The sequence below is a fragment of the Lissotriton helveticus genome, chromosome 9, assembly GCF_964261635.1.
Source record: "Lissotriton helveticus chromosome 9, aLisHel1.1, whole genome shotgun sequence".
NCBI lineage: Eukaryota > Metazoa > Chordata > Amphibia > Caudata > Salamandridae > Lissotriton > Lissotriton helveticus.
The window spans coordinates 65,134,675-65,160,369 of NC_136070.1; the positions used below are offsets into that span (position 1 = coordinate 65,134,675).

General features: G+C 49.7%; 1 protein-coding gene across 1 annotated transcript in view; it reads left to right on the forward strand.

The window, feature by feature from the left end:
* The first annotated feature begins 11,470 nt into the window (after positions 1 to 11,470).
* DCAF5 (DDB1 and CUL4 associated factor 5) overlaps positions 11,471 to 25,695 on the forward strand; it is a 363,408-nt gene continuing 349,183 nt past the window's right edge. Inside the window, exon 1 of the mRNA XM_078659462.1 lies at positions 11,471 to 12,351. Coding sequence (XP_078515588.1) covers positions 12,144 to 12,351 — 208 coding nt within the window. The 5' untranslated portion in view covers positions 11,471 to 12,143. The remainder of the gene's footprint in view (positions 12,352 to 25,695) is intronic.

Here is a 25,695-nt window from a genome sequence, read left to right on the forward strand (position 1 = left end):
ATGTTGTTACCCTCAAATCGTATGCTAGGCTACCTCGTATCCCACAGTATAAGATATCTAGTGATGGCGAGAGAGCTCTTTTGGCGATTATATATGATTTGGTTGAGAAGGGTGTAGTCGAAGAAACGAGAGGTAATGTGTGCAACAGTCCTGTTTTGCCTGTCCTTAAGCGTACTGATGCTTCTAAGCCACCTGTGTATCGGTTTGTGATCGATCTTCGAGAGGTAAACAAGATTGTGGTGCCACAGTTTCCTGTTGTCACGGATATCACTGCTTTGTTGACTCTGATTCCTGCTTCGGCAGCTTGGTTTTCTGTGATCGACCTAAAGAATGCTTTCTTTAGTATTCCGATTGCTGAAGAGAGTAGAGATATTTTTGGCTTCTCTTTAGGAGGACGAAGCTTCCGGTTTAAGAGAGCTCCCCAAGGTTATTGTGAAAGTCCCTCCATCTATAGTCAGGCGTTGAAAACTCAGCTTGATAGTTTTGTGTTGCCTTCTGGTGCTACTCTTATCCAGTACGTTGATGATTTGTTGGTTGCTGCTGATGACGAAGAGGTTTGTAAAAAGGCTACTTTTTCTTTGTTACGGCATTTGTCTGACCTTCTTCATAAAGTGTCACCTTCGAAGTTACAGTATTGCCGACAAGCAGTAACCTACTTAGGTCATCTCTTGTCGAAGGAGGGAAGAAGGTTGACCCCAGAACGAATTCAAGCAATTGCGCAAATGACTGTACCATCCACACAGAGAGAAGTGCGTGCTTTTCTAGGTATCACCTCATATTGTAGACAATGGATCCCTAATTTTTCCCTGCTAGCGAGACCTCTGTTGGCACTGACTCTTAAAGATACTCCGTATCCTCTCCCTTGGTCTGATGAGTGTCAGAAAAGTTTTTCTGAATTACGCTATGCATTGTGTTCGGCTCCGGTGTTGGGTACTCCGGACTACAGTAAGCCTTTTACGTTGTATGTGCACGAGACAGAAGGTTGTGCATTGTCAGTTTTGACACAGAGATTTGGAGACAAGCAACGTCCATGTGCGTATTTTTCAGAGACGTTAGATCCGATAGCTAAAGCGTTGCCAAGTTGTTTGAGAGCTACAGCGGCAGCAGCTATTCTAGCCAACAGTCTGCTGGTTTGGTATTGGATAATACGTTGATTGTGATGGTGTCACATGCAGTGGATACCTTATTGAACAGAACTAAGACACAGCACCTTACTAGTGCACGTCTGTCAGGTTATGAGTTGACACTTTTAGCTAGCCATGTTCACATCAAAAGATGTAAAGTGTTGAATCCAGCTACGTTGTTGCCGATTTCTGTAGAGTCGGATGCTCAAGAACAGCATGATTGCTTCCTTCGGACAGAGGAAGAAACGAAGGCTAGGGTTGATCTTAAAGATACTCCTCTTGAGAATGTTGATGGTACCTTATGGGTAGATGGTTCGTGTTTCAAGCTTCCGAATGGTGAGACGACTGCTGCATATGCTGTCACAACTTTACATACAGTTGTTGAAACAGCACGCATAGCACAGAATTCTGCGCAAGCAGCAGAGCTAATTGCATTGACACGAGCGTGTGTGTTGTCAGAAGGAAAGCGAGTGAATGTGTATACCGATAGCCAGTATGCGTTTGGTGTTGCCCATAGTTTTGGACGTTTGTGGAGAGAGAGAGGATTCCTTACTTCCCATGTCACAAAGATTCAGCATGGGCAGTTAGTGAATGAACTTCTGGAATCACTTACTCTCCTAAAGCAGATTGCAATTGTGAAGTGTAGTGCGCATAAGAAAGTTGTGGATGATGTAGGTCGAGGGAATGCGTTTGCGGATGAAGTTGCGAAGGAAACGGCGAGAGACATGATGAGCCGTATGTATGTGGCAGGTCCTGCAAGATGGGTTGTGAAAAGAGGAATGTGTGAAGACACTATAGAAAGTGTGAAGATGATTCAGGCTGAAGCTACGGAAAAAGAAGTGAGTACGTGGAGAGAGACTACGGGTATGTTGGATTCGACAGGTTGTTGGGTTGAGTTGTCAGAACATCAGCGATGGTTGTTGCCTGATGCGTATGTGCTCCCAGTGGTTACTATGGCTCATGGAATGGCTCATATCAGTGCAAAAGGGATATGTAAGTTGTTGGCTCCAGTATGGCAGAATGCTGGAATTCCGAAATGTGCTGAGAACGTGGTGAAGCATTGCATGATTTGTTTGAAGTATAATCCTGGCAAGGGAACTCCAACTCCAGCTGGTCATTTTGCTCCTCCGACGTATCCGTTTGAAGTGATACAGTTAGATTACATACACATGGAGAGATGCAACAATTTGAAGTATGTCCTTGTGGTTGTTTGCGCCTTTTCCAGATGGATAGAGGCCTACCCCCTAAAGGATAATACTGCCTTGTCTACAGCCAAGGTTTTGCTCAAAGAGTATTTTCCTATGTATGGTTTGCCGAGAATTGTATGGTCGGACAATGGGAGTGAATTTGTGGGTCGAGTCATGAAGAAAGTGTGTGCTGGAATAGGGATAAGTCAAAAGTTCTATGCTGCGAATCACCCCTAGTCAGCTGGACTTGTTGAATGCTATAACGGCACATTAAAGCTGAAACTAGCTAAGATTCAAGCGAGCACTGGTCTTCCATGGCCAGATGCCTTGCTGTTGGCTCTTTTGTCAACAAGGACGACAGTGCATTCTCGTGTGGGACTTAGCCCATACGAAATAGTGTTTGGTCGTCCAGCGAATGTTTGGAGTGTGCCTCGCCCCAAGAAGTATAGTGATATTGAGTACCCTATGTTGGTGGATTACTTACATGACTTGACTGCTAAATTACGTGTTCTCCACCAACAGGTCTATGACAGTTTGCCGACAGCTACTACAGATCCAGGCAACGCGATCCAACCTGGCGATTCAGTTCTCATCAAGAATTTTCAGCGAGCCAAAAATTTGGAGCCGAGATGGACTGGTCCCTATTTGGTTTTGTTAGTAACTCGGACTGCTGTTAGAGTAGCTGGTAAAAAGAATTGGGTGCATGCCACTCATACTAAGAAAGTTCCTTTGCCCTTACCGTATGACAAGTGGGTGAGGGATGGAATAGCTGACTCGGAATGCGAAAGGATTCCTAGATTCGTGCCTTTTAGTGATGCACATTTGACATGGACTCAGTCAGAACGCGAGGATGATGATGTTCTGCAAGCTGCTGTGCCTCCGTCCTTGAGAATCGACACCACGAATACGGAACTCCTCTTTAAGGATCAGACTGTGCCTGGCAAAGAGCATTACAATTTTAGATCGAAAAAGGACATTTGAAACAGACTAATAAAGTTGAATTTTTTTATGTAGTGAAATACACCTTGTTAGATCAAGAGACTTTTTTTTACTTTTTTCTTTTTCGAGTCACCATCCGGACTCAGCTGCAGGGTCGCGGTACAGCCTTAAGGGGTGAGCCGCGTATTGACACAAGGTCAGCGGTTCAGGGTCGTTAGTGCGATCTTGGCGCATACTTAAGGGAAAAAGGTAACAGCCGTGAGCAGCACGTTAGAGGATGGAGTCTTTTGAGTCCGACAAGGGTGTTAAAAGAGTTGATCTCAGAGCAAAAATGTGTACATTGATCCATAACAAATGTTTTTTGATAATGTGTTTTCTAATGCTTCTGAATATTACGATAGCTTGTGTGGGTTGGGTTTTCTATGTCACACAACAGACGCTTGCATCTACCTCCCAACCTACTCTTTCTTTTCCTACTGTTTCCCCACATGAGTTTCATACGTTGCCTGAACATGAACAGACACGAAGATCAGAATTTGTGAATAATTTGTTTATACAGATGTTACATCAGCATCAGCTAGTTGTAAATACTACGAATTGTTGGGTGTGTGGTCTTATGCCGTATTCGACTGATAAGGGAATGCCATATTTGGTTTTGCCTTTTTCGCCTAATGGGTCAGTATGGGCACTCCAGTCAATGTTTATCTATGCGAATGAAGCATCTCCTGTACGTTCCATCAAAGATAATGCGAGTAATAATGCTTTGATACGGGGAATAGTATATATGGTCAGAGATATTGATGCATATAATGCTATCCCTAAAGATGAAGTACGAGCATATGTTGGTTGGAATAAGACGAGATATAGCATTACTTTGACAGAAAAAGAGAGACAGAAAAGGTCTCCTCCTATTTGGTTCGTACCCCACCGAGGTCATCTTTGTCTACAAGGCAATGGTCAGAATCCGAGAGCTCAGTTTGGTAAGAGTGTGTGAGCTCACACCTATGTCTATACATCCCAGAAATCTCCACCGTTCGTGCCAGCCAAAGGCATGTATTTTGTTTGTTATGATAGAGCATATACATGGTTGCCTTCTGATTATTCAGGCACATGTTATATGGCGTTTTTGCTTCCCCCTACATATACAGCTGCTTTTAACTACCATAAGACAAGATATGGTAGAGGTGTTATCGATGTGAAAGACACTGCTGCACAAGAAGTTGGAGACTTCTTTAAGGGTTTCTTGCCCTTTTGGGGTCCTATGGCTAATAGTAGGAATATTCGTCAGCTTACGAGAGTGGTCGAGGCCACTATTAATGAGACTGCAGGTGCTCTCAAGCGGATCGCCTTATGACATTACAGAACCGCTTTGCTTTAGATATTATACTCGCAGATACAGGTGGAGTATGTAAATTGATCGGGTCTAGTTGCTGCGTTTTCATACCAGATAATGACCCGACAGTAAACACAATACGGCTCCCTTGAGCTTTGGGCCGACGGGCTCTTGGACGACGCACCTGCGTGCCGGTTCTGGCATCGAGGCCTTTGACTGTTGTGTGGCGGCCTTCTCTTCCACCCCTGACGATCTTTCTCTACTGATGAGGGAAGTTATCCCGAAACCCGAGACATGTCTCGGGCGTTATCCTAAAACCCGGGACATGTATCGGGTCTAGAGATTTATCAGTCCAACAAGTACCGACTTGCACCCACCTGGGTGATCCACTAAAGAACTACAAGTACCAGAGTCCCGAGGGGCGACCCGGAGGAGGGGCTAGCGGTGTGCGCTCCATTGATGAGTAAACACAATACGGCTCCCTTGAGCTTTGGGCCGACGGGCTCTTGGACGACGCACCTGCGTGCCGTTTCTGGCATCGAGGCCTTTGACTGTTGTGTGGCGGCCTTCTCTTCCACCCCTGACGATCTTTCTCTACTGATGAGGGAAGTTATCCCGCAACCCGAGACATGTCTCGGGCGATATCCTAAAACCCGGGACATGTATCGGGTCTAGAAATTCATCAGTCCAACAAGTACCGACTTGCACCCACCTGGGTGATCCACTAAAGAACTACAAGTACCAGAGTCCCGAGGGGCGACCCGGAGGAGGGGCTAGCGGTGTGCGCTCCATTGATGAGTAAACACAATACGGCTCCCTTGAGCTTTGGGCCGACGGGCTCTTGGACGACGCACCTGCGTGCCGGTTCTGGCATCGAGGCCTTTGACTGTTGTGTGGCGGCCTTCTCTTCCACACCTGACGATCTTTCTCTACTGATGAGGGAAGTTATCCCGAAACCCGAGACATGTCTCGGGCGATATCCTAAAACCCGGGACATGTATCGGGTCTAGAGATTCATCAGTCCAACAAGTACCGACGTGCACCCACCTGGGTGATCCACTAAAGAACTACAAGTACCAGAGTCCCGAGGGGTGACCCGGAGGAGGGGCTAGAGGTGTGCGCTCCATTGATGAGTAAACACAATACGGCTCCCTTGAGCTTTGGGCCGACGGGCTCTTGGACGACGCACCTGCGTGCCGGTTCTGGCATCGAGGCCTTTGACTGTTGTGTGGCGGCCTTCTCTTCCACCCCTGACGATCTTTCTCTACTGATGAGGGAAGTTATCCCGAAACCCGAGACATGTCTCGGGCGATATCCTAAAACCCGGGACATGTATCGGGTCTAGAGATTCATCAGTCCAACAAGGACCGACTTGCACCCACCTGGGTGATCCACTAAAGAACTACAAGTACCAGAGTCCCGAGGGGCGACCCGGAGGAGGGGCTAGCGGTGTGCGCTCCATTGATGAGTAAACACAATACGGCTCCCTTGAGCTTTGGGCCGACGGGCTCTTGGACGACGCACCTGCGTGCCGGTTCTGGCATCGAGGCCTTTGACTGTTGTGTGGCGGCCTTCTCTTCCACCCCTGACGATCTTTCTCTACTGATGAGGGAAGTTATCCCGAAACCCGAGACATGTCTCGGGCGATATCCTAAAACCCGGGACATGTATCAGGTCTAGAGATTCATCAGTCCAACAAGTACCGACTTGCACCCACCTGGGTGATCCACTAAAGAACTACAAGTACCAGAGTCCCGAGGGGCGACCCGGAGGAGGGGCTAGCGGTGTGCGCTCCATTGATGAGTAAACACAATACGGCTCCCTTGAGCTTTGGGCCGACGGGCTCTTGGACGACGCACCTGCGTGCCGGTTCTGGCATCAAGGCCTTTGACTGTTGTGTGGCGGCCTTCTCTTTCACCCCTGACGATCTTTCTCTACTGATGAGGGAAGTTATCCCGAAACCCGAGACATGTCTCGGGCGATATCCTAAAACCCGGGACATGTATAGGGTCTAGAGATTCATCAGTCCAACAAGTACCGACTTGCACCCACCTGGGTGATCCACTAAAGAACTACAAGTACCAGAGTCCCGAGGGGCAACCCGGAGGAGGGGCTAGCGGTGTGCGCTCCATTGATGAGTAAACACAATACGGCTCCCTTGAGCTTTGGGCCGACGGGCTCTTGGACGACGCACCTGCGTGCCGGTTCTGGCATCGAGGCCTTTGACTGTTGTGTGGCGGCCTTCTCTTCCACCCCTGACGATCTTTCTCTACTGATGAGGGAAGTTATCCCGAAACCCAAGACATGTCTCGGGCGATATCCTAAAACCCGGGACATGTATCGGGTCTAGAGATTCATCAGTCCAACAAGTACCGACTTGCACCCACCTGGGTGATCCACTAAAGAACTACAAGTACCAGAGTCCCGAGGGGCGACCCGGAGGAGGGGCTAGCGGTGTGCGCTCCATTGATGAGTAAACACAATACGGCTCCCTTGAGCTTTGGGCCGACGGGCTCTTGGACGACGCACCTGCGTGCCGGTTCTGGCATTGAGGCCTTTGACTGTTGTGTGGCGGCCTTCTCTTCCACCCCTGACGATCTTTCTCTACTGATGAGGGAAGTTATCCCGAAACCCGAGACATGTCTCGGGCGATATCCTAAAACCCGGGACATGTATCGGGTCTAGAGATTCATCAGTCGAACAAGTACCAACTTGCACCCACCTGGGTGATCCACTAAAGAACTACAAGTACCAGAGTCCCGAGGGGCTAGCGGTGTGCGCTCCATTGATGAGTAAATACAATACGGCTCCCTTGAGCTTTGGGCCGACGGGCTCTTGGACGACGCACCTGCGTGCCGGTTCTGGCATCGAGGCCTTTGACTGTTGTGTGGCGGCCTTCTCTTCCACCCCTGACGATCTTCCTCTACTGATGAGGGAAGTTATCCCGAAACTCGAGACATGTCTCGGGCGATATCCTAAAACCCGGGATATGTATCGGGTCTAGAGATTCATCAGTCCAACAAGTACCGGCTTGCACCCACCTGGGTGATCCACTAAAGAACTACAAGTACCAGAGTCCCGAGGGGCAACCCGGAGGAGGGGCTAGCGGTGTGCGCTCCATTGATGAGTAAACACAATACGGCTCCCTTGAGCTTTGGGCCGACGGGCTCTTGGACGACGCACCTGCGTGCCGGTTCTGGCATCGAGGCCTTTGACTGTTGTGTGGCGGCCTTCTCTTCCACCCCTGACGATCTTTCTCTACTGATGAGGGAAGTTATCCCAAAACCCGAGACATGTCTCGGGCGATATCCTAAAACCCGGGACATGTATCGGGTCTAGAGATTCATCAGTCCAACAAGTACCGACTTGCACCCACCTGGGTGATCCACTAAAGAACTACAAGTACCAGAGTCCCGAGGGGCGACCCGGAGGAGGGACTAGCGGTGTGCGCTCCATTGATGAGTAAACACAATACGGCTCCCTTGAGCTTTGGGCCGACGGGCTCTTGGACGACGCACCTGCGTGCCGGTTCTGGCATCGAGGCCTTTGACTGTTGTGTGGCGGCCTTCTCTTCCACCCCTGACGATCTTTCTCTACTGATGAGGGAAGTTATCCCGAAACCCGAGACATGTCTCGGGCGATATCCTAAAACCCGGGACATGTATCGGGTCTAGAGATTCATCAGTCCAACAAGTACCGACTTGCACCCACCTGGGTGATCCACTAAAGAACTACAAGTACCACAGTCCCGAGGGGCGACCCGGAGGAGGGGCTAGCGGTGTGCGCTCCATTGATGAGTAAATGCCCCGACAGTGTACCAAGCCATCTTGAGGTTACATAAGTCCGCTGAGTCTATACATGTAGACGAAGGGAACTGGTCATTGATCGGATGTTTTTGGGAACTGCTGTTCAAATGGGGTTGGAAGATTCTGATGATCCTTGGTATGGCTTTAGCGATCCTTTTCTCGTGTTGATTATGCATCCAGTGTCGTCCCGCCATTTGTGGCCTTTGTGCTACGATCTGTGTGAGAAGAACCGTCCCGAGAGAAGTGAAGGATAATAAGATGATGTTACAGCAACACCTTGATGACCTGATGAGAATAGATATAGACCTAGATTCAGATTGACATGGGTTTAGGTCATTGCCTACGTAATGGCAAAAGGAGGGTCTGAGGATCCGTGGTTTTCGGGACCGGACTCCATTTTGTTTGCGTCATCTGAAGACGCCATTTTATGTTGCCCTCGCGTAGGCCTAGGTAGTAAACGAACGAACGAAGTTGCATGGGCCTCGTTGTCCATGTACATATTAACAGGCCCCTTTTCGATTTGCGAGTGAGTTGCAAAGATGCTGACCCCGTCACCTGAAACTGACCCTTTACGAAGCCAGTTTTCTCTAGCTGATCGTTGTCTGAATTCCCAATCAATGTTCAGGATATTGCTAACTTTTAGTTTCTTGCACATATCTTATCCTACTCAACATCTGAATTGTTTCTTTCCTTTACGACTTTTCATTACATGGGTAGTGCTTCCAATTATGGGTTTGTCCGGCTTGTGGTAATCGAATTTGGGACATTCCTAATAATTAACTTGTGGGTTGATACGACGTAAAGTGAGCCTTTTGGAATGTAACAATGTATGTAAAATGTATTTGATTGGTCAGAATTTGCCGCAGTGGGTGTGCATTTGTAAGTGGTTGAAATTGCGAATATAAGGTGATGTCTTGCTCTATGAAAATTGAGCAGTTTCCGGATTCGTACACCGTGTTGTATTGCTTGGTTAACTGTTACTAGCTGCAGCTAATAAATTGATCTCTGACGCCAACCAGAAGTATTCTGTGTCTCTGTTGTCTAAGACAGGTGGAACTCGAAGACTTCGGGTGTGTCCCTGGCACCGCAGGGTTCTAAGAAAACCCGGTTCTTCAAGGTGACGGCCATGGCGGTGTGCCGGAGCCAATCTTCCCTATAGCTGTCGGTGCAGCTCCACCGGGAATCGGCCATGTATGCATATCGGGTCCCACCAGAATAGAGAGAGGAACAGGAGGTGATCCAAAGTCAAGACAGGAGAGGGGTAGGGTATAGGGAGGAGGGGGAGGAGGTGAGTAACGTCAGGAGAGACATCGGTCCTGGTGTTACTGGGGAGAGCCTTCCGCAACGTTCTCCAGCTGGCCACTGAGACAAAGATGGTGAGAGGAGAGGTGAGGGAGGGACAGCCTCCAAGTTCAGAGCTCCTCGTCGTGAGAAGTCTCCCCTGGTGGCCATCTTAAGGTCAGGCAAGGAGTGAAAAGGTGTTCACTGCAAGACAGACTGGCAGTGCTTGAGTAGTCACGCGCTCCCCCTGGAGCTGTCCCTCAGCACATCTCGGTGACCCACTGTTGTGCCCCTCGGCAGCTGCCTCCTTCAGGCTCCAGTGCAGGCCCCCAGGGTGCGACACCCTCTGCTGCCCTCTGAGGCAGGCGTGGCTCCTGCTGCCCTGAGAGCCACAGACAGTGCTGAAGGTGCGGGCAGCTCTGTTACTGACTCTAGGTGCATGGTGGGGTCTGGCTCCTGTCGCCAGCCCTCCTCGAGGTGCGGAGGAATTCCTCCGGCAGTGGGCAGCTCACAGTACCAGAGCGGGAACACGCTGGGGGGGATTTAGTACTAAAATATTAATTGAAAAAAAAAACTTACCTGAAGCCGCCGGCCGCCTCCCTCGTCACACCTCTCCTCCTCTTACTGGTTCCGTAAGCCCCTAGGACAGACTCCCATCCAATCCCCGTGCTGCAAAGCAGCTCAGGGATTGGACTGAGTGGGCTGAAAAGGCGCTCTGCTCAGATCAGGGAGTCTTTGGGGTTTCTCCAGCCCAGCTGCCCAATGCAGCTGGGCTGGAGAAACCTAAGTGCGCATGTGTGTTTTGGTCGGCCGGAGACGACCGGCCAAAACACATATCCTCACTTAGAGTGCACATAGCACTTCTCTCCCCCCTCCCATGCCTCGGCCCGGCCCCTCAATACAGTGCTGGCTCACAGGTGGCAATGAAAAACAAAACAAAATGCTACAACATCTTTTTATTTTTCATTTGCTGGCTCAGAGACAAGCAGTGTGGCGACGTTCCTCTGTCACTGCGGAAGGGCCGCCGCTTGTGTCATATTCCTTTATATTCCAAATCAAGCGTCATTACGAAGTTATTACATGTGGCACTACATAAAAACCAGTACAACATAAAGAGGAAACTTTGATAACAGAAATCTGAACGCCAAATATATTTCCCAGGATAACAAATATATTGTAGTTGGATTTATATAGCGCTTACAACCCCTGACGAGGCGTTGAAGCGCTTTACGAAGAGAACCAGGCTAACCCCTTGGTTATTGGTTAATCTAGTGGTTATTGTGATTAAGGATGTGCTCTCAAGAAAAAATAGCATGCATTTACTCCAGTTACTTTGTGATATATATCTAAAGAATAATTTATTTTCATAACAATTTATAAATGCTCCTCTACAAAATGAAGTGTATTTTTTAAGCATAAAGGACGTCCAGAGCGAAGAAACTTTAAACTACGAAAGACGTCTGCCCGGACAGGAAATGCAATATGTAGCTTTCATATGAAAGCTGCATCTTCGCAGCAGGCGCATTAGCACACTAAGCTATTTCACTCAAATGGCTCCACCATATATCCTCGATTTATGATGAAAATATGATCCCTGATATGATTTCTTGGCATTTAAGAAACATGTTCCTCATTTTATCCAAAAAGTTACTGCGTCAGATGTAATAAACCAGCAGGTGGGGAGAGAAAAAAAAAGATCCAGCGCCCCTCCCATAGCCCCGTCACAATAGGAAGCGGATCTTCTCATAAAAATGATAAAACTCCGCCCTGTGGATGAAAAGTCCTGCACTGCTGCTGCCAGTGACAGCATCAACACCCATCCCCCGCGGCTGCAAATGACAGCACAGGGGTACCTGCCTGGGCAGCCCCCTCCCTCCCGAGTCCGCTTATTATGACGCAGCAGAGACTACATAAAGTCCTAGCTTTCTGATTGGCTGAGGGGAGGGGATCTCATCACCACCCAGGAAGTCAAGAGTAGATTGAGGCAGCAAAAAAAGAGCACAGAAAACTATTCTTAATTTGTTTATTTGACTATTTTTAATCTCGCTCCCGTGGGAGAGGGAGGGCACCTGGCTCCCCAAGTCCCCGTGCCCGCTGTCCCTGTTAATTAACCCGGAGAATAAAAGGGGGGAAAAAATAAGCATAACAAAAAAATATGTGTGTATTAGAATCTGGCAGGAGGACTTCCTTGTTGCATCCAGGAAAGAAACTGCTGCAGCTGTGGATTAGTTGCTTGAAAGGAGGAGTCACAGGGGGCTGAGGGGAGAGCGCACAGAGGAGGTGTGGAGGGGGCTGAGCAGCACCAAATGCAAACTGATTAAACATCCCTGCCTGCCATGGCTGGGTGAGGAGAGGTGAAGCAGCAGCAGGCACAAGAAGAGGAGCAGGAGTGGCACTGCACAGATCCAGGAACCTACCTCGGGCGGATCCTTTATTTTTAAAATATTTGTTAGTGGAGGAGGGGGCTGGAAACATGAAGAGGAAGCGTGGCTGTGGCATGAGATCAGTGCTGGGCTTCTTGTCCCAGAGGGGCCTGGAGGGAGACCCCCTGGTGAAGGAGGACTTCCAGAGGAAGAGGCTGCTGGGCTGCAAGAACCTCTACAAGAAGGACCTGCTGGGACACTTTGGCTGCGTGAATGCCATTGAGTTCTCCAACCATGGGGGCCAGATGCTGGTCTCAGGTAAGTCTATTTGTGTATTCTTGGTACTCCCCTGCAACCCCACCCTCTTCCCCACCCACCCACTGTTTACCTCTGGAAATACCCCTCCCCTGCAGTGCACGTGCTGGGATGCTCTGGAATGTTGTCACTGGCCTATTTACATGTAAATGCTGCTCCTTTGCCCCTGTCAGAGACCTAAAATGGTTGACAGGTTTGTGCAGGGGGAGGGGCGTGTAAAGTTGAAGAGTGCTGCTCCACCATTTGCATGACTGGGGGAATGCCGAATACAGGCAAACCAAAAATGTCTCTGTTAGAAACGTGTGACGTTGTGTTCATGGTGACAACTCGTGGGGAGAGGGAGTCGAAAAATACACCCAGAATTATACATCATCAACAATGCAACTAAAATTAAATAAGTCACTTTAACACGTAGTTTTCACCGGGGGCTGCTTTTTATTTTTAATTTACTACATAGTGAAGGATACATTATTTTTACAGTCTCTCTTTTCGACTCCCATAAAAATGTACACACACTAGTTGGAGTTGGCAGATGTTACACTTAATGCAAGTAAATATAACTAGACCCTCTGTCCGTAGTGCTGGTTAATTTTGGATCCCCGTGGCCTTTGGAGTGCCCCGGGGCAACTGTCAGGAGTCGCGAACGGGGTGGCGGCGTTGATATTTTTGGGAAAGACTTGCTACGCAACTTGTGTTTTTTCTTTCAACCTTTACTCCGCATGACCTGTTTCTGCATCAGGGATTTGTTTCCACATCAAGGGTGGAGGGTGCGAGGCAGCGGGGGTGGAAAGAGTGGGTGTAAGAGGGCACCGAGTGGACGCAGAACAGACTGGCCGGGTATGGGCAGGCCCGGGGCGGCAGGGGTTATAAATCGAGGCCGCGGCTCCAGGCGGGTATCCAGGCCGCGCTATCGCTGACACTTGGAGACAGGCTGGTTAATCGATAGCCGACGGGAACGGGCCTTGGGTACCACCTGCCCCCAGGAGTGGTCTTACTGACTGTATCATTTCGTATTCTTCCCGAAAAATAGTTTGTCACGTATATCTTTTTCATTTTCGTTCTGTGGCACTTTGCCCAATTTTAATTGGCAATCGATTGCTTCGGTCTGCACTGTCTAAAAAAAAGTCCATTGCATGCTGCTTGATGTCATTTGTTTTCAATGGACCCCCTTAAACTGTTTTTCAAAGGTACTAGGTACACTCGCAACAGTATTGTTAAAGCTGTCAAGCTGCGACGATATTTGCTAATGTTCTTTTGGTTTATTTGATTTTTTGGTTGGTGGAACTGTCAAATATCTGTCATAGCCTAGAAGGTCTCCTGCAATCAAACCATTAAGTCTTGTGTTTTCAACGTTAGAACTTTTAGACGAAATGCAGTGAGTCCCTTGGGTCTTTAGATAAATATCTTGGCTCGACAAGGTTGCTCATTTGCTCTTGTTGATGCAATGTTTTTTACATTTTTTTTTAAACATTTGAAGAGGACATTCCCATAATCCAATGTGTTATCATACTTGCCAACATTCCATAGTCCAAAAAGAGATAGGATGAAAAATTGTCTAGCAGACACGACAAAGAATTTTCAATTCTATTAAGGACACAGAGGCGAGGATTATGCTTCTCTAATCTTTACTGACAAAAACAGCAGCCAATAAAACTTTAAACTGGCATGACCCCGGAAGGACAACCCCCTCCACTAGTCTGCACCAATCACTGTCTAGTCCAACATATAACAGTCTCTGTAAACAGGAAGACCTCCTCTTTCTTTGCGATTTCTTCATCAGTCCAAACCAAGACCGGAGCCCAACGTGGCAACTTTCGCATCCACTAACTAAGGGAATCAACTTCTCCTCATAAACTGCACACCAGCTCAGCTCGCAGGTTGTTCTTCTCAAGTCTGCTTATGCTGATCACCTGAAACGCAAATATATATCGTAATGGCCATTCCAACGTTCGGGAATACAACAAGCCATAAACATCATTCGGGTGGGTAAAATACATCACATTTCCAACAATAATGCAAGAAGACATCTCTGCTAGCCTGGGTGGGATAATCCTCGCCTCCGTGTCCTTAATAGAATTGAAAATTCTTTGTCGCGTCTGCTAGACAATTTTTCATTCTATGTCAGTCCACGGAGGCTCTGATTATGCTAGTTTAAAGTTTCTTCACCAAAACCGAGACCACATCCACAATAGGTTTATGATAAAACATTTTAAAAGTGGAATCAGATGACCAATCTGCCGCAGTCATGATGTCTTGAAGCCGAGAACCGGCACCAAAGGATTTTGAGGCCATAGCCCCTCTCACAGAATGAGCTCCAAGTTTGGAAGTATCAATACCCGCTAGACTCAACAACCAGGAAACCCACCTGGCCAGAGTCGCAGTGGCGACTGGGCGGAATGGTCTCTGCAATGAAATCAACAATTGACCAAAATCATTCCTAAACTCCCTAGTACAATCCTCATATACTTTTAAACACTTCACCACACAAGTCCTTATGTTCCTTTGAGAGCGTTGAGATCTTTAGGCCAGAACTTAGCAGTGGTTCCCCGCTTCAGGCTGAGCAGAACTGGCGGCCGCTCCTTTCGAGTGTTAGCTGCGAAGTGGTGGAATCTTCTTCCCTGTGAGATGCGGGCTATGGACGATCTTCTCCAGTTCAGGCGCGCCATCAAAACGTTCCTGTTTGCTTAAACGCTAGGTTTTTATCTGTACCCTTCTCTTTTTGATGTTGTGTTGTGTTTTGCTTTCTCTTAGCGCCAGGACGCCCCTTTGCTGGGGCAGCTGTGCGCTGTATAAATAAAAATAACATAACATAACATAATTTACTGTGGTGAGGAAATGCAGGGTAGGAAATACATTTTGAATGTGTTTTAGTTCGCTTTGAAATAGTAAAGGAAACTCCAGTGGGATTGAATACTCTACCTGCCAAATCCAATGCTCGAATGTCCGATATCCACCTGCATGAAATCAAACAGAGCAAAATCGTAAGTTTTGCTGAGAGTTGTTTCCGAGACAGACCCTCATTAGCCAGCCAAGCTGATAAAAAACGCAAAACCACTGAAACGTCCCAAAGGTCAGTATACTTGGGTTGAGGGGGATTCACTAAACGGATCCCCCTGAATACCTTACACACTAGGGGATGTTCCCCAACAGGTTTGCCATCTACATGCGGGTGACCCGCCGAAATAGCTGACCGAAAATTGTTCACCGATCTATATGCCATGCCCGACCGTGCCAGTTCTGACAAGAAATTCTCTATCATATGGATATCGGATCCCATCGGATCTCCCTGTCGTTCGTTAGACCAACCAACCCAACGTCTCCAAGCTGACTCATAACGCTTGTGAGTGGAAGGTGCCCAGGCCTGTGACAAGAAAAAGAGTGTCCTGTGAAACCCCCGGCACTTGCCAACGGCGCCGGAAAGTCTCCATGCCATGAGGGACAACTGATCCTGTAGAACCAACGGATGACAAGATCCACCGGGTCCGTAAGAAGATCTGGAAACGATGAGATTCGCACTGGCGATGCACATGCGAGACTCATTGCGACCGGAACCCACGCTTGTGCTTTCCAGCACGGGGAGATCAAGATCACCTCCGCCTTCTGCCACCGAACCTGAGCCAGAACTCTCGGGATCATGATAAACGGAAGAAACGCATATAGAATGCCCGTCGTCCATGACTGAAGAAAGGCGTCCGAGCTGATCGCCAAGGGATCCGGACGCCAACTGAAAAACTGGGGCAATTGTCTGTTGAGCCGTGAGGCAAACAGGTCTATCACACACGGTCCCCATTTGTGGTCCAGTGCCCTGAAAATCCTGGGATGCAACATCCAATCGCTGGCATCCCTCAAATACCGAGAGTTCCAATCTGCTGTCACGTTGACAGAGCCCGGTATATATTCCGCCATCACCGAGATTTGATGTGCCAGGCAATAATGCCAGAAGTCCTTGGCTATCTCCGCCAGGAGCCGTGATCTGGTGCCGCCGAGGCGATTTATATACTGTACCGCGGACCCATTGTCCATACGTAGGAGAATGCAGCAGGACACTTTCTGAGGAGACAGCGTGCGAATCGCGAAGGAACCCGCTAGGAGTTCCAGGCAATTGATGTGGAGACTCAGCTCTTCGCGGGACCAACGCCCCACCGGCTGGCATCCGACTCTATCACCACCTCCGGGGTGGCCGCAAAAATGGCCCTGCCATTCCAAGCATCCATATGCTCTAACCACCAGTTCATCTCCGTACGAGCCTCTGCCGAAAGGGAAACCTGCTGGGCATAAGTCAAACCCTTGCGCAGATGCAACGCTTTGAACCGTTACAGGGCCCTATAGTGCAAAGGGCCCGGAAAAATCGCCTGGATAGACGAGGCCAACAGACCTACCAGGCGCGCTAAAGTCCTCAAGGAAATTGTCGGAGAGACAAGCGCTCTCCTCAATTCCTTCCTGATCGCCACCCTCTTCTTGAGAGGTAAGAGTAATTGAGCCTTCACCGAGTCGATCTGGAAGCCCAGGAACTCCATTGCTTGAGAAGGGATCAAAATGGACTTCTGTAAATTCAGTAGGAAACCCAATTCCTGAAGGCGGTGGATCGTCCATGACAGATGGAGCGAGACTATTTCCGGAGAACGACCCAAAATCAGGATGTCGTCGAGATAAATAATTAGTCTTACGCCCCTTTCTCTTAACCACTGGACTATCGGTTTCATCAGTTTGGTGAAACACCAGGGAGCAGACGAGAGGCCAAAGGGCATGGCGGAAAACTTGAACCACCGGTTGCGCCACTGAAATTGTAGAAACCGTTGATGCGGAGGGAAAATGGGGACCGCCAGGTAAGTGTCTTTCAAGTCCAGACGCACCATCCAATCCTGTTCCAACAGGATGTCGCGCAGCAAGTGTATGCCTTCCATTTTGAAGTGCCGATATACAACCCAGGCGTTGAAGTCCCTGAGGTTTAAAACAAGCCGAAAGCCCTGATCTTTTTTGGGAACCACGAAGACGGTGCTTACAAAGCCTTGAGCGTGTGGGAAGGTCTCCACCACTGCTCCTTTTTGGATCAATGCATGCACCTCTGCGTCGATGAAACTCTGTTCTGGTAGGGAAAAATGTAGGGGAGCGGGCGCTTGATGCTGCGCGGGGGAGGCATAAAACTCTATGTGATACCCTTGTACTGTTTGTAACACCCAGGGATCGGATGTGAGCTCTCGCCACCTGTGAAGAAAGAGAGACACCCTGCCTCCCACCATGTGTTCTGATGCACATAGAACTCGTACCTGAGTAGGAATTGTCTCCTGAGTTATTCTGCTGGCCTCGATAGTTGCCTCTCTGACCTCTGCCACGACCTCCTCGATTGCGGGAGGGAAAGAAATTGGGTTGTTGATTGCCTCTGCCTCGTTGCTCCGCTCCACGCGAGGTCTGATTAAAACCTCGGCCGGATCCTCGACCTCGTTGACGTCCGGCCGTGTCAAAAACACCGGTGTGGAACACCTTCCTGATGTTTGTTTGCGCTTTATCCAAAGCGGAGAAGGTGGCAACGTACTTGCCCATTTCCTTCACAAATGTATCCCCAAAAAGCATCCCATTAGCCAGGGAACCCGCCTCAGTGGGGGCCATCTCCGCCAATTGGGAATCGATTCTCATAAGGAAAGAGCGTCTCCGCTCCGTGGAAAGGGCTACATTAGCATTCCCCAAGAAGCACATGGCAGGCGGAGCTTGCCAGCGTTGATGGAGGACGCTTAGGTGCTGAGCTCCGCGCTATTACCCAAAAAGATCCTGCAAATAATCCTTTTTCGACAGAGCCAGACAATTCCCTGAGGGGGTGTTATCCCTCGGAAGCCAGCTGCATCATCGGAAGCGCACACCGGATAAAATCGGCGTCCGGTGAAAGAGTCGCGGCGAGGGACTGCTATCTGGCGGACTAGGCCGCAGTCCTCTGTCTTGCCTGGAGAGCTGCCCGGCGTACGTCGCAGTACGTGCGGCTTGATCGGCGGGGTCGTACCCGGACCTACCGGAGCCTTGAAAGATCGGAGGTCGCCGCAAGCATTACCTGGACACAGAAGAGACAGGGGGTGAGGACAGCTGTAGCGGCGTGCAAGGACGGAGGGTAGCCCTGCAAGGCCCCGGTAATTACGGTGAGGGTAGCGGGTGCCTGGTGCCGGCGGTGCACTAGGCCGCAAAACTTCGGCCCCTTTCTTACAAACAGCTACCTGGAGTCAACTGCACTATAGACGGGCTTGGCTCTGGACTTGGACTTGAGGGCAAAGCTTGGCACGAAGGGTCTGCGCCACGAGCACGAACACTGGCGAGCAATACTCGGAGCAGCCCCTGCAGGAGGCGGGCCTAGCCGTGCTTGGCCTCTCGTCTCCCCGCCTGATAAATAATTTGAGATCGGGGGAGACCGGGAACGTAAGGGCCGACACGACCACAAGCTGGCAGGAGACGCGAGGTGAGGCCATCAATCTGGGGGAGGGTAGCGAGGGCTGGAGACTCGGGTCTGCTGCCCCCCCGCCACCTTGCGCCAGAACATTGGGACACCAGGCCTGTCCCCACCACAAATCAGGCTACAGAGGAGGGCCGAGTGACTACTGGGCCGGCAAGCGTCCAGTTGGCGCCCGGTCAGACGGTGTTGAAACACTTGTTCCCGGAGGGAGCCCAGAGAAACAAGGGCGAAGGAGACACATGCAGGCCAGGCTACATTGACCTGCTGATCCATAGCGCGTGTTCACGCCAGCAGACCTAGGACGCATGCAGGTGGGCGCGGCTGGGGCGGTAGACAGAAGGAAGGCGCGGGGCGCAGAGAAAATAGGCTGGGGCTCCGGCCCCGCTGACCCCCAACGAGACACTGCTAAAGCACATTCGGGACACATTCCGGCGCATGTGGCTGGAAAGGCGGGCAGAGGTTAGACCCTACACGCAGGAGGCACGGCAGCGCGGCCCTTGGAACCCATTATAAGTTTTTGGGCGCCAACTTAGGGAGTGTTCTACGTGCTGGGTGTCAGAATCCGAGGGTATTGTGGAGTGGAGCACGCCGGAGTAATCAGACGCGGGACCAGTGACTGGATTACTACTTCAGAATCTGCTACAGAACACGTGCTGGGAGACCTATTGCCTCTGCGACCTGACTGACGGCCATGGGCAAGGGCGATAAAACTCAGACTAAGCCAGCGTTCGACCAACGGCGGTCTAAGGCGCCGGAATCCCAGGTCCCTGAATCATCACCGCGGAGCAGGGGTCCAGAGGGCTCAATGTATTCGGATATTAAAGATATGCTGGTGACAATGGAGAAAGGCCTGCAGGACAGCATGGCATCAATTGGGTCGAAGATTTATGCCCTCACATACCGCATGGATCGCATGTCAGAGAGGGTGGACAAACACGCGGAACCGCTTGACATGTCCGAGAGGCGGTTAACAGAAGTTGAGGAAGCTCAAACTGAATGGGACAAGGACCGAAAACAGTTTAGTAGACTACTCCAGGTCATACAGGATAAATCAGAGGACTTGGAAGCCCGCTCGAGGCGCTCGAACATACGCATCACGGGGGTTGCGGAGACGACGCAAATTGGGAAAATGGAACTCTTTGTGGAGAAACTCCTGATCACCCTCCTGGGAGACGACATCTTCTCGCCAATGTTTATCGTGGAAAGGGCACACCGCACGTTGGGTCCTCGCCCGCGGGCACCCCCAAGACCAATAATAGCAAAACTGTTAAATTACAGAGACAGAGATGCTGCGTTGCGGGTTGCAAGAGACAAAGGGAAGCTACAGTTTGAAGGTATGGATATCTCCCTATACCCTGACTTCACTGCGAAAGTGCAGGAGGAACGATGACATTTCGCCCCATACAAGCCCTAGCTCCGAGAACTTGGGCTGGACTACGCAATGCTGTACCCGGCTAAACTGCGGATCAACAGACCAGGACATTCGCACTTTTTCACATACCCTAGAGAACTCCAGAAATCTTTGAAGGTGTGGACTAAGGAACAGAGGAGCAGCCCAAGGAGTCAAAATGGGGAGCAAGACAATAACAGCCGTCTGGACGAACAGGAATAGCTTGGTCGATGCAACTCAGACCTTCGCTCTGTTGGACCTGTAGGAGGCTGGACAGCGTTGTGGGTGCGGGGTCTCAGGCTGCAGTGAATTCTGAGCGTTATGCAGTACTGATCCAAGAGCAACAAGGGGGCTAGTGAATGGACAGCGGTGTCAAGGCTGGGTGAGAGCTTTTCATTATATGTATGCCAGATTGCAGACACTTGACATTTATCTGTTTTCAGCAGAGATGGCTCCTGCGTGCACTTCAATGTAGATTGTTGGTCAGCATTGATAATTCTGTGTGGGTTATAAAGAAAGTGGAGGGATACCCTTAGTAAACTCACTGGGAAACAATTTAGGCTCACGTTGATCGATACTAAGGGGGTGATGGCGCTGGGGCGATTTTGAGGTACACAGTGCTGAAGTGCTGTTATTTGCTTTTCCTGGCGACCTCTGCCCTAGCGCTTTTAGCTCTGATGGTCTCTAGAGAGGCCTGTTTGGGGTTTGCTAAGGATGGTTCTAGCGGAGGGAGGGAGGGGGGAGGGAAGGGGGTCTGCCAGGCCAGGTTGGGGGTGGTCGGCTGTGGGAGGGGGGGAAGTTGGGTGGGGAGAGTGTTTTGTTCTTGTGGGGGGGGGGAATTGAATGTAAAGTCAGGCGGTCTGCCTTTCGGTCCTACTTGTCAAAGATTAGCTATGTTGGTTGACGCCCATCGCAGCACTGTACTCCGGGACTGGCGAATACCATTTGATGAATATAAATTCTCACTTCAGGGATGATTGATACTAGTGTAATGAATGCAGAAGGCGACCCGAATCACTGAGAGCGTTGACGTGGAATGCGAGAGGTCTAAACGACTATCTGAAGCTTAGAAAGGTTTTTAATTACCTACACAGACAACACATTGATCTAGCACTTATCCAAGAAACTCACCTCCCTCTCACAAGCAAAATGCTTTCTGCTAAGGGGTTTGGAGGTAACAGTGTAGCAGCAGGGTTTACAACACATTCCAGGGGGGTGGTCACGTGGGTCAACCCCAAATCCAAATTAAAATTGACGGCGCTTAAAGCGGACTCTGAAGGCCGTTACTTAATTTCTAGATGTGTAGGCAAGGGACACAATCTTATAGTAGTAAATGTCTATGGCCCTAACTACGACTGAACCGGAGTTGGACAGGTCCGCGGGGCCAGTCCGACGACCATCGGCCGCAGCCTTGCATATGCATTCGGAACTTATCAAACTAGACCTCGTTGATGTCTGGAGAAGTAGACACTCCTTGAGGGGCGGGTATACACACTACTCAGCCTACCATGATATCCATACCAGAATCGACTACTGGCTGGCAACCAAGCGGTCGTCAAAAGCATTAAGGAGTGTGCGATACTACTGCGTACCCTCTCGGACCATTCACCGCTGCTCCTGGTTTTGGAGACACCGGTAAAGAGAATCCTCCCCATTTACATGGCGCTTCCCCCCCGTATTCCTTGTTGGATGTGGTATTCAGAGGAGAACTGGCAGAGGAAATAGACAACTTCTTTGAGACCAATGTTGGGTCTGTCGATAGCTTTCAGACAGTGTGGGAAACATTTAAAGTATTCATTCACGGTATTGCCATGTCCAAGCACTCAAGTGTTCTCAAGTCTATAAGGCAAAGGTTAAAGCATCTTGAAACCCAACTGTCGAACCTAGAACTGCAACAGCAGAACAAGTCAGATGTGGAAACTGCAGCGCAAATCAAAATATTAATTACTGAATATAATGAGGAAGCGGACAGGGAAGTGCAACACATGGGTAAATACGCCACTGCACGTACGTATGGTGAGGGGGAGCGACCCAGCTCTCTGCTGGCTAGAATAGTGCGGAATGACAGACGGCCACTGGTGATAGGTGAACTGGTAGCGGCATCGGGGGCGGTACTCGCAGAAGAAACGGGGATAATAGCGGAGTTCAGAGATTACTATTCTGGACTGTTCAAGTCCAGATCCTCCCAAGTGGAAGAGGAAATAGATGATTACCTGAGCCACATTAAAATGCCCCTACTATTCAACTCCCAGAGAGAATTCTTGATGATGCCCATTCAAAAGGATGAGATTATGGAGGCGCTGGAGGGGATGCGGTCTGGCAGTGCCCCATGTGCGGATGGGCCAACAGTGGGCTTTTATAAGGCTTTTAAAGACAAACTGGTGCCGCACCTATCCACCCTCTTTGACAACATCTGTGTGGAGGGCAGTATGCCTAGCTCTATGAGGGAGGCACTACTCATTACAATTCTGAAGCCCGAGAAGCCTTCTAACGCATGTGGTTCATACAGGCCGCTGTCCCTAATAAATGTGGATGCCAAATTGTATGCTAAGGTCTTAGCCACTCGTCTGGCGTTACTTGCGCCGGAGCTGGTTGCACCGGAACAGGCGGGATTTATTCCCAACAGAAACCTCACTTATAACATCCGTACGGTACTAGGGACTATGCAACATGTGCGTCAGGAGAACAAAGCGCTAGCGATTTTCCTTGACATGGAGAAGGCCTTCGACTCGGTAGAGTGGCCCTTCATGCTGAGGGTTCTCCGAAAATTGGGGTTGGGTGAACCCTTCTTACAGATGATATGTGCGTTATACTACAAGCCCACAGCGAGACTGCGGATGGGCGATCGAGTCACAGATGCCTTTGAGATAAGTAGAGGTACTAGGCAGGGCTGCCCTCTTTCGCCATTATTGTATGCGTTGGTGGCGGAACCGTTGGCATGCGCGCTCCGGGAATACCATAGGTTCGAAGGTATCAACTTCCCAACATATAAAATCGGTATTTCTACATATGCAGACGACACACTGTTGTATATCCGGGACCCGGAAACGAACCTCTCTTCAGTGTTAAGAGAGGTGGTACGGTTCGGAGCTCTTTCAGGGCTGAAAGTGAATTGGACCAAATCAGTTGCGTTCCCGCTAACACCTGTGACGTTGCAATTTGACATGGAATACCCGTTGCAATGGACAACGGACCCGGTTAGGTACTTAGGGGTCCAGCTCCATACAGATCCGGACATTCTGGTACGGGAAAACTACGGGGTTGCATTTACTAAGTTAGTTGAGGATGTGGACACATGGTGCAAGCTTCCCCTATCCTTAATGGGAAGGATAGCCATCATGAAGATGGTGGTTTTACCTAGATTCCTGTTCCTGTTCAATAATATCCCGGTGGTCCTGTCTAAGGCCTTTTTCAAAAACTTGACGCAAATTCTTATTAAACTTGCTTGGGGTGGCAAACAGCCCAGAGTTCAATGGAAAGTTCTTATGCTCCCATATGAACTGGGGGGGCTTGGTGCACCGGACATGGAACGATACTACCGAGTGGCCCAGGCGGCTCATCTGCATACATGGATACACGGGAACTCTGATATTCCCCACGTGATTTTTGAACGTTTGTTCGCAGACCCATACCCCCTACCGGCTACGGTATTCCAACCGGTTGACCGCAGCATTGGCAAACTGGACTCGATTAAGACCACGAACCATGCATGGCATGCGCTGTTGCAGGAACAGGGCTGTGAACTGCTATACTCCCCACTTATGCCGATAGAATGGGCGGTATGGCTTGCCCCGCTGGAAGAGAAGGGGGTCACGCGCGCACTGAACAAATTAGGCATCATAAAGATGGAAGACCTATTTAAAGATGGGGTGGCGAAAACCTGGGAGCAGATTGCCTCCTTGAATGTTGAGGCCACACTATTGCTGCGCTTCCAGTTCCACAGAGTACGCACTGCGCTATTGGACCTTTTGGGCCCAGACCTGGCAGAGCCCCCGGAAATCCCGGAACTTACGTTTGTGATTAAAACGCCCTCGCCTCACAAATTGGTCACAAATTTATTTAAGATAGGGGCTCAACATAAGGAGCATCAACTCTTGAAGGCCAGAATGGCGTGGCAGCACGATCTGCAAATGCAGATAGATGATGAAATGTGGAAATACTGTTGTAAAAGTACGAGGAAGCTGTCTCTTAACGGAAGACACAGACTGATCCATTTCAAATATCTTCAGCGCGTATATTACACACCAGAAAGACTGCATAGATATGGGCTTAGACAATCTGCCGAGTGTGAACGTTGTCATGCACAGGTGGCAGATTTCATGAATATGGCGTGGAGTTGCCCTGGTATTAATACATTTTGGAATGAAGTTTTTTCGGAAATGAGTGTGATACTAAAAACAGAGATGCCGGCTAATTCTGCGCTGGCGCTGCTGGGATACTCCAAGACACTCCCGGTGGCATTGCGTCGCCTGGCAGATATAGGCTTGCTAAAAGCCAGACGAGTTGTTGCCATATGCTGGATGAGGGGCCCGTTGCCAACTAAAAGTAGATGGGCCAGGGATATACTATATTGCTGCACGCAATCAGAAACTTACAGTGAGCTGCTCCCGCCTAAGAGTCGGCCAAACAATGCCAGACATATTTGAACACTGGGGACCATGAGGAAACTGTACAGGGTAGGGCAAATGACAGTCAGGAACTACTGGAGGAGGAAGCTGGCCTTGATTAATAGAGCAATTAACTGAACTAGGAGCGCTACATGGGAAAGGGGAAGGACCTGGAAGGAGTGGGACTAGGTATATAGGGAGGGTAGGGGCTGTGAGCTTTGCTCTGACTATCTAGAGTCTGGGGGTGCGCTGAAGCGGAGGGTGCTCTGGGTGGTGTTGGTCTAACAGTAGGGAGGGGCAGAACATGGAATGGAGTGTGAGTTCGTTCATGGGGGGAGGTTTAACGAGCTGTATATTAGTCTAATTTCCAAGGCGGGTAGGACGGGGAGGCGAGTAGTTTGTGCGTTAAGGGTGGGGGGGTTGTTGGAGTTAGAATTTGCATTGTTTAGCACAAGGGAATTCTTTAGGTCTACATCCTAGCAGAGTTGCCATAACAGTTATTAACAAGAGAGAGACTACCTCCACGCATGGGGGGCGGGACAGGAAGGGGGGCAGCGAAGCTACGTAGGGGCTGGGGGTTCTTACATTTCATATTTCTGTACGCCGCCGGACCTCCGGGTTGTCGGCTAATTGGCTGTGTATGCTCCGATCAGATGATGCGGCCTTGCTGCCTATATTTCGCTGCCGGCCCCAGGGTTGTAGGCTGCAAGCTGTGTGGGATGTTTGGTACCTAAATAAAGGTTTTTGAAACAAAAAGCACATGGCACGTTGTGTCCATTCCAGGACATCTGACACGTCCAGTGGCACATTCTGCCCCTTCGCCTTAACTGCGGCATCCAGAATTTTCGTGAGGGGTCCCGAAATGTCTAACAACTTGTCCTGGCAGCCACGCCATGCCCTATCCAGTCCCTTCTTGG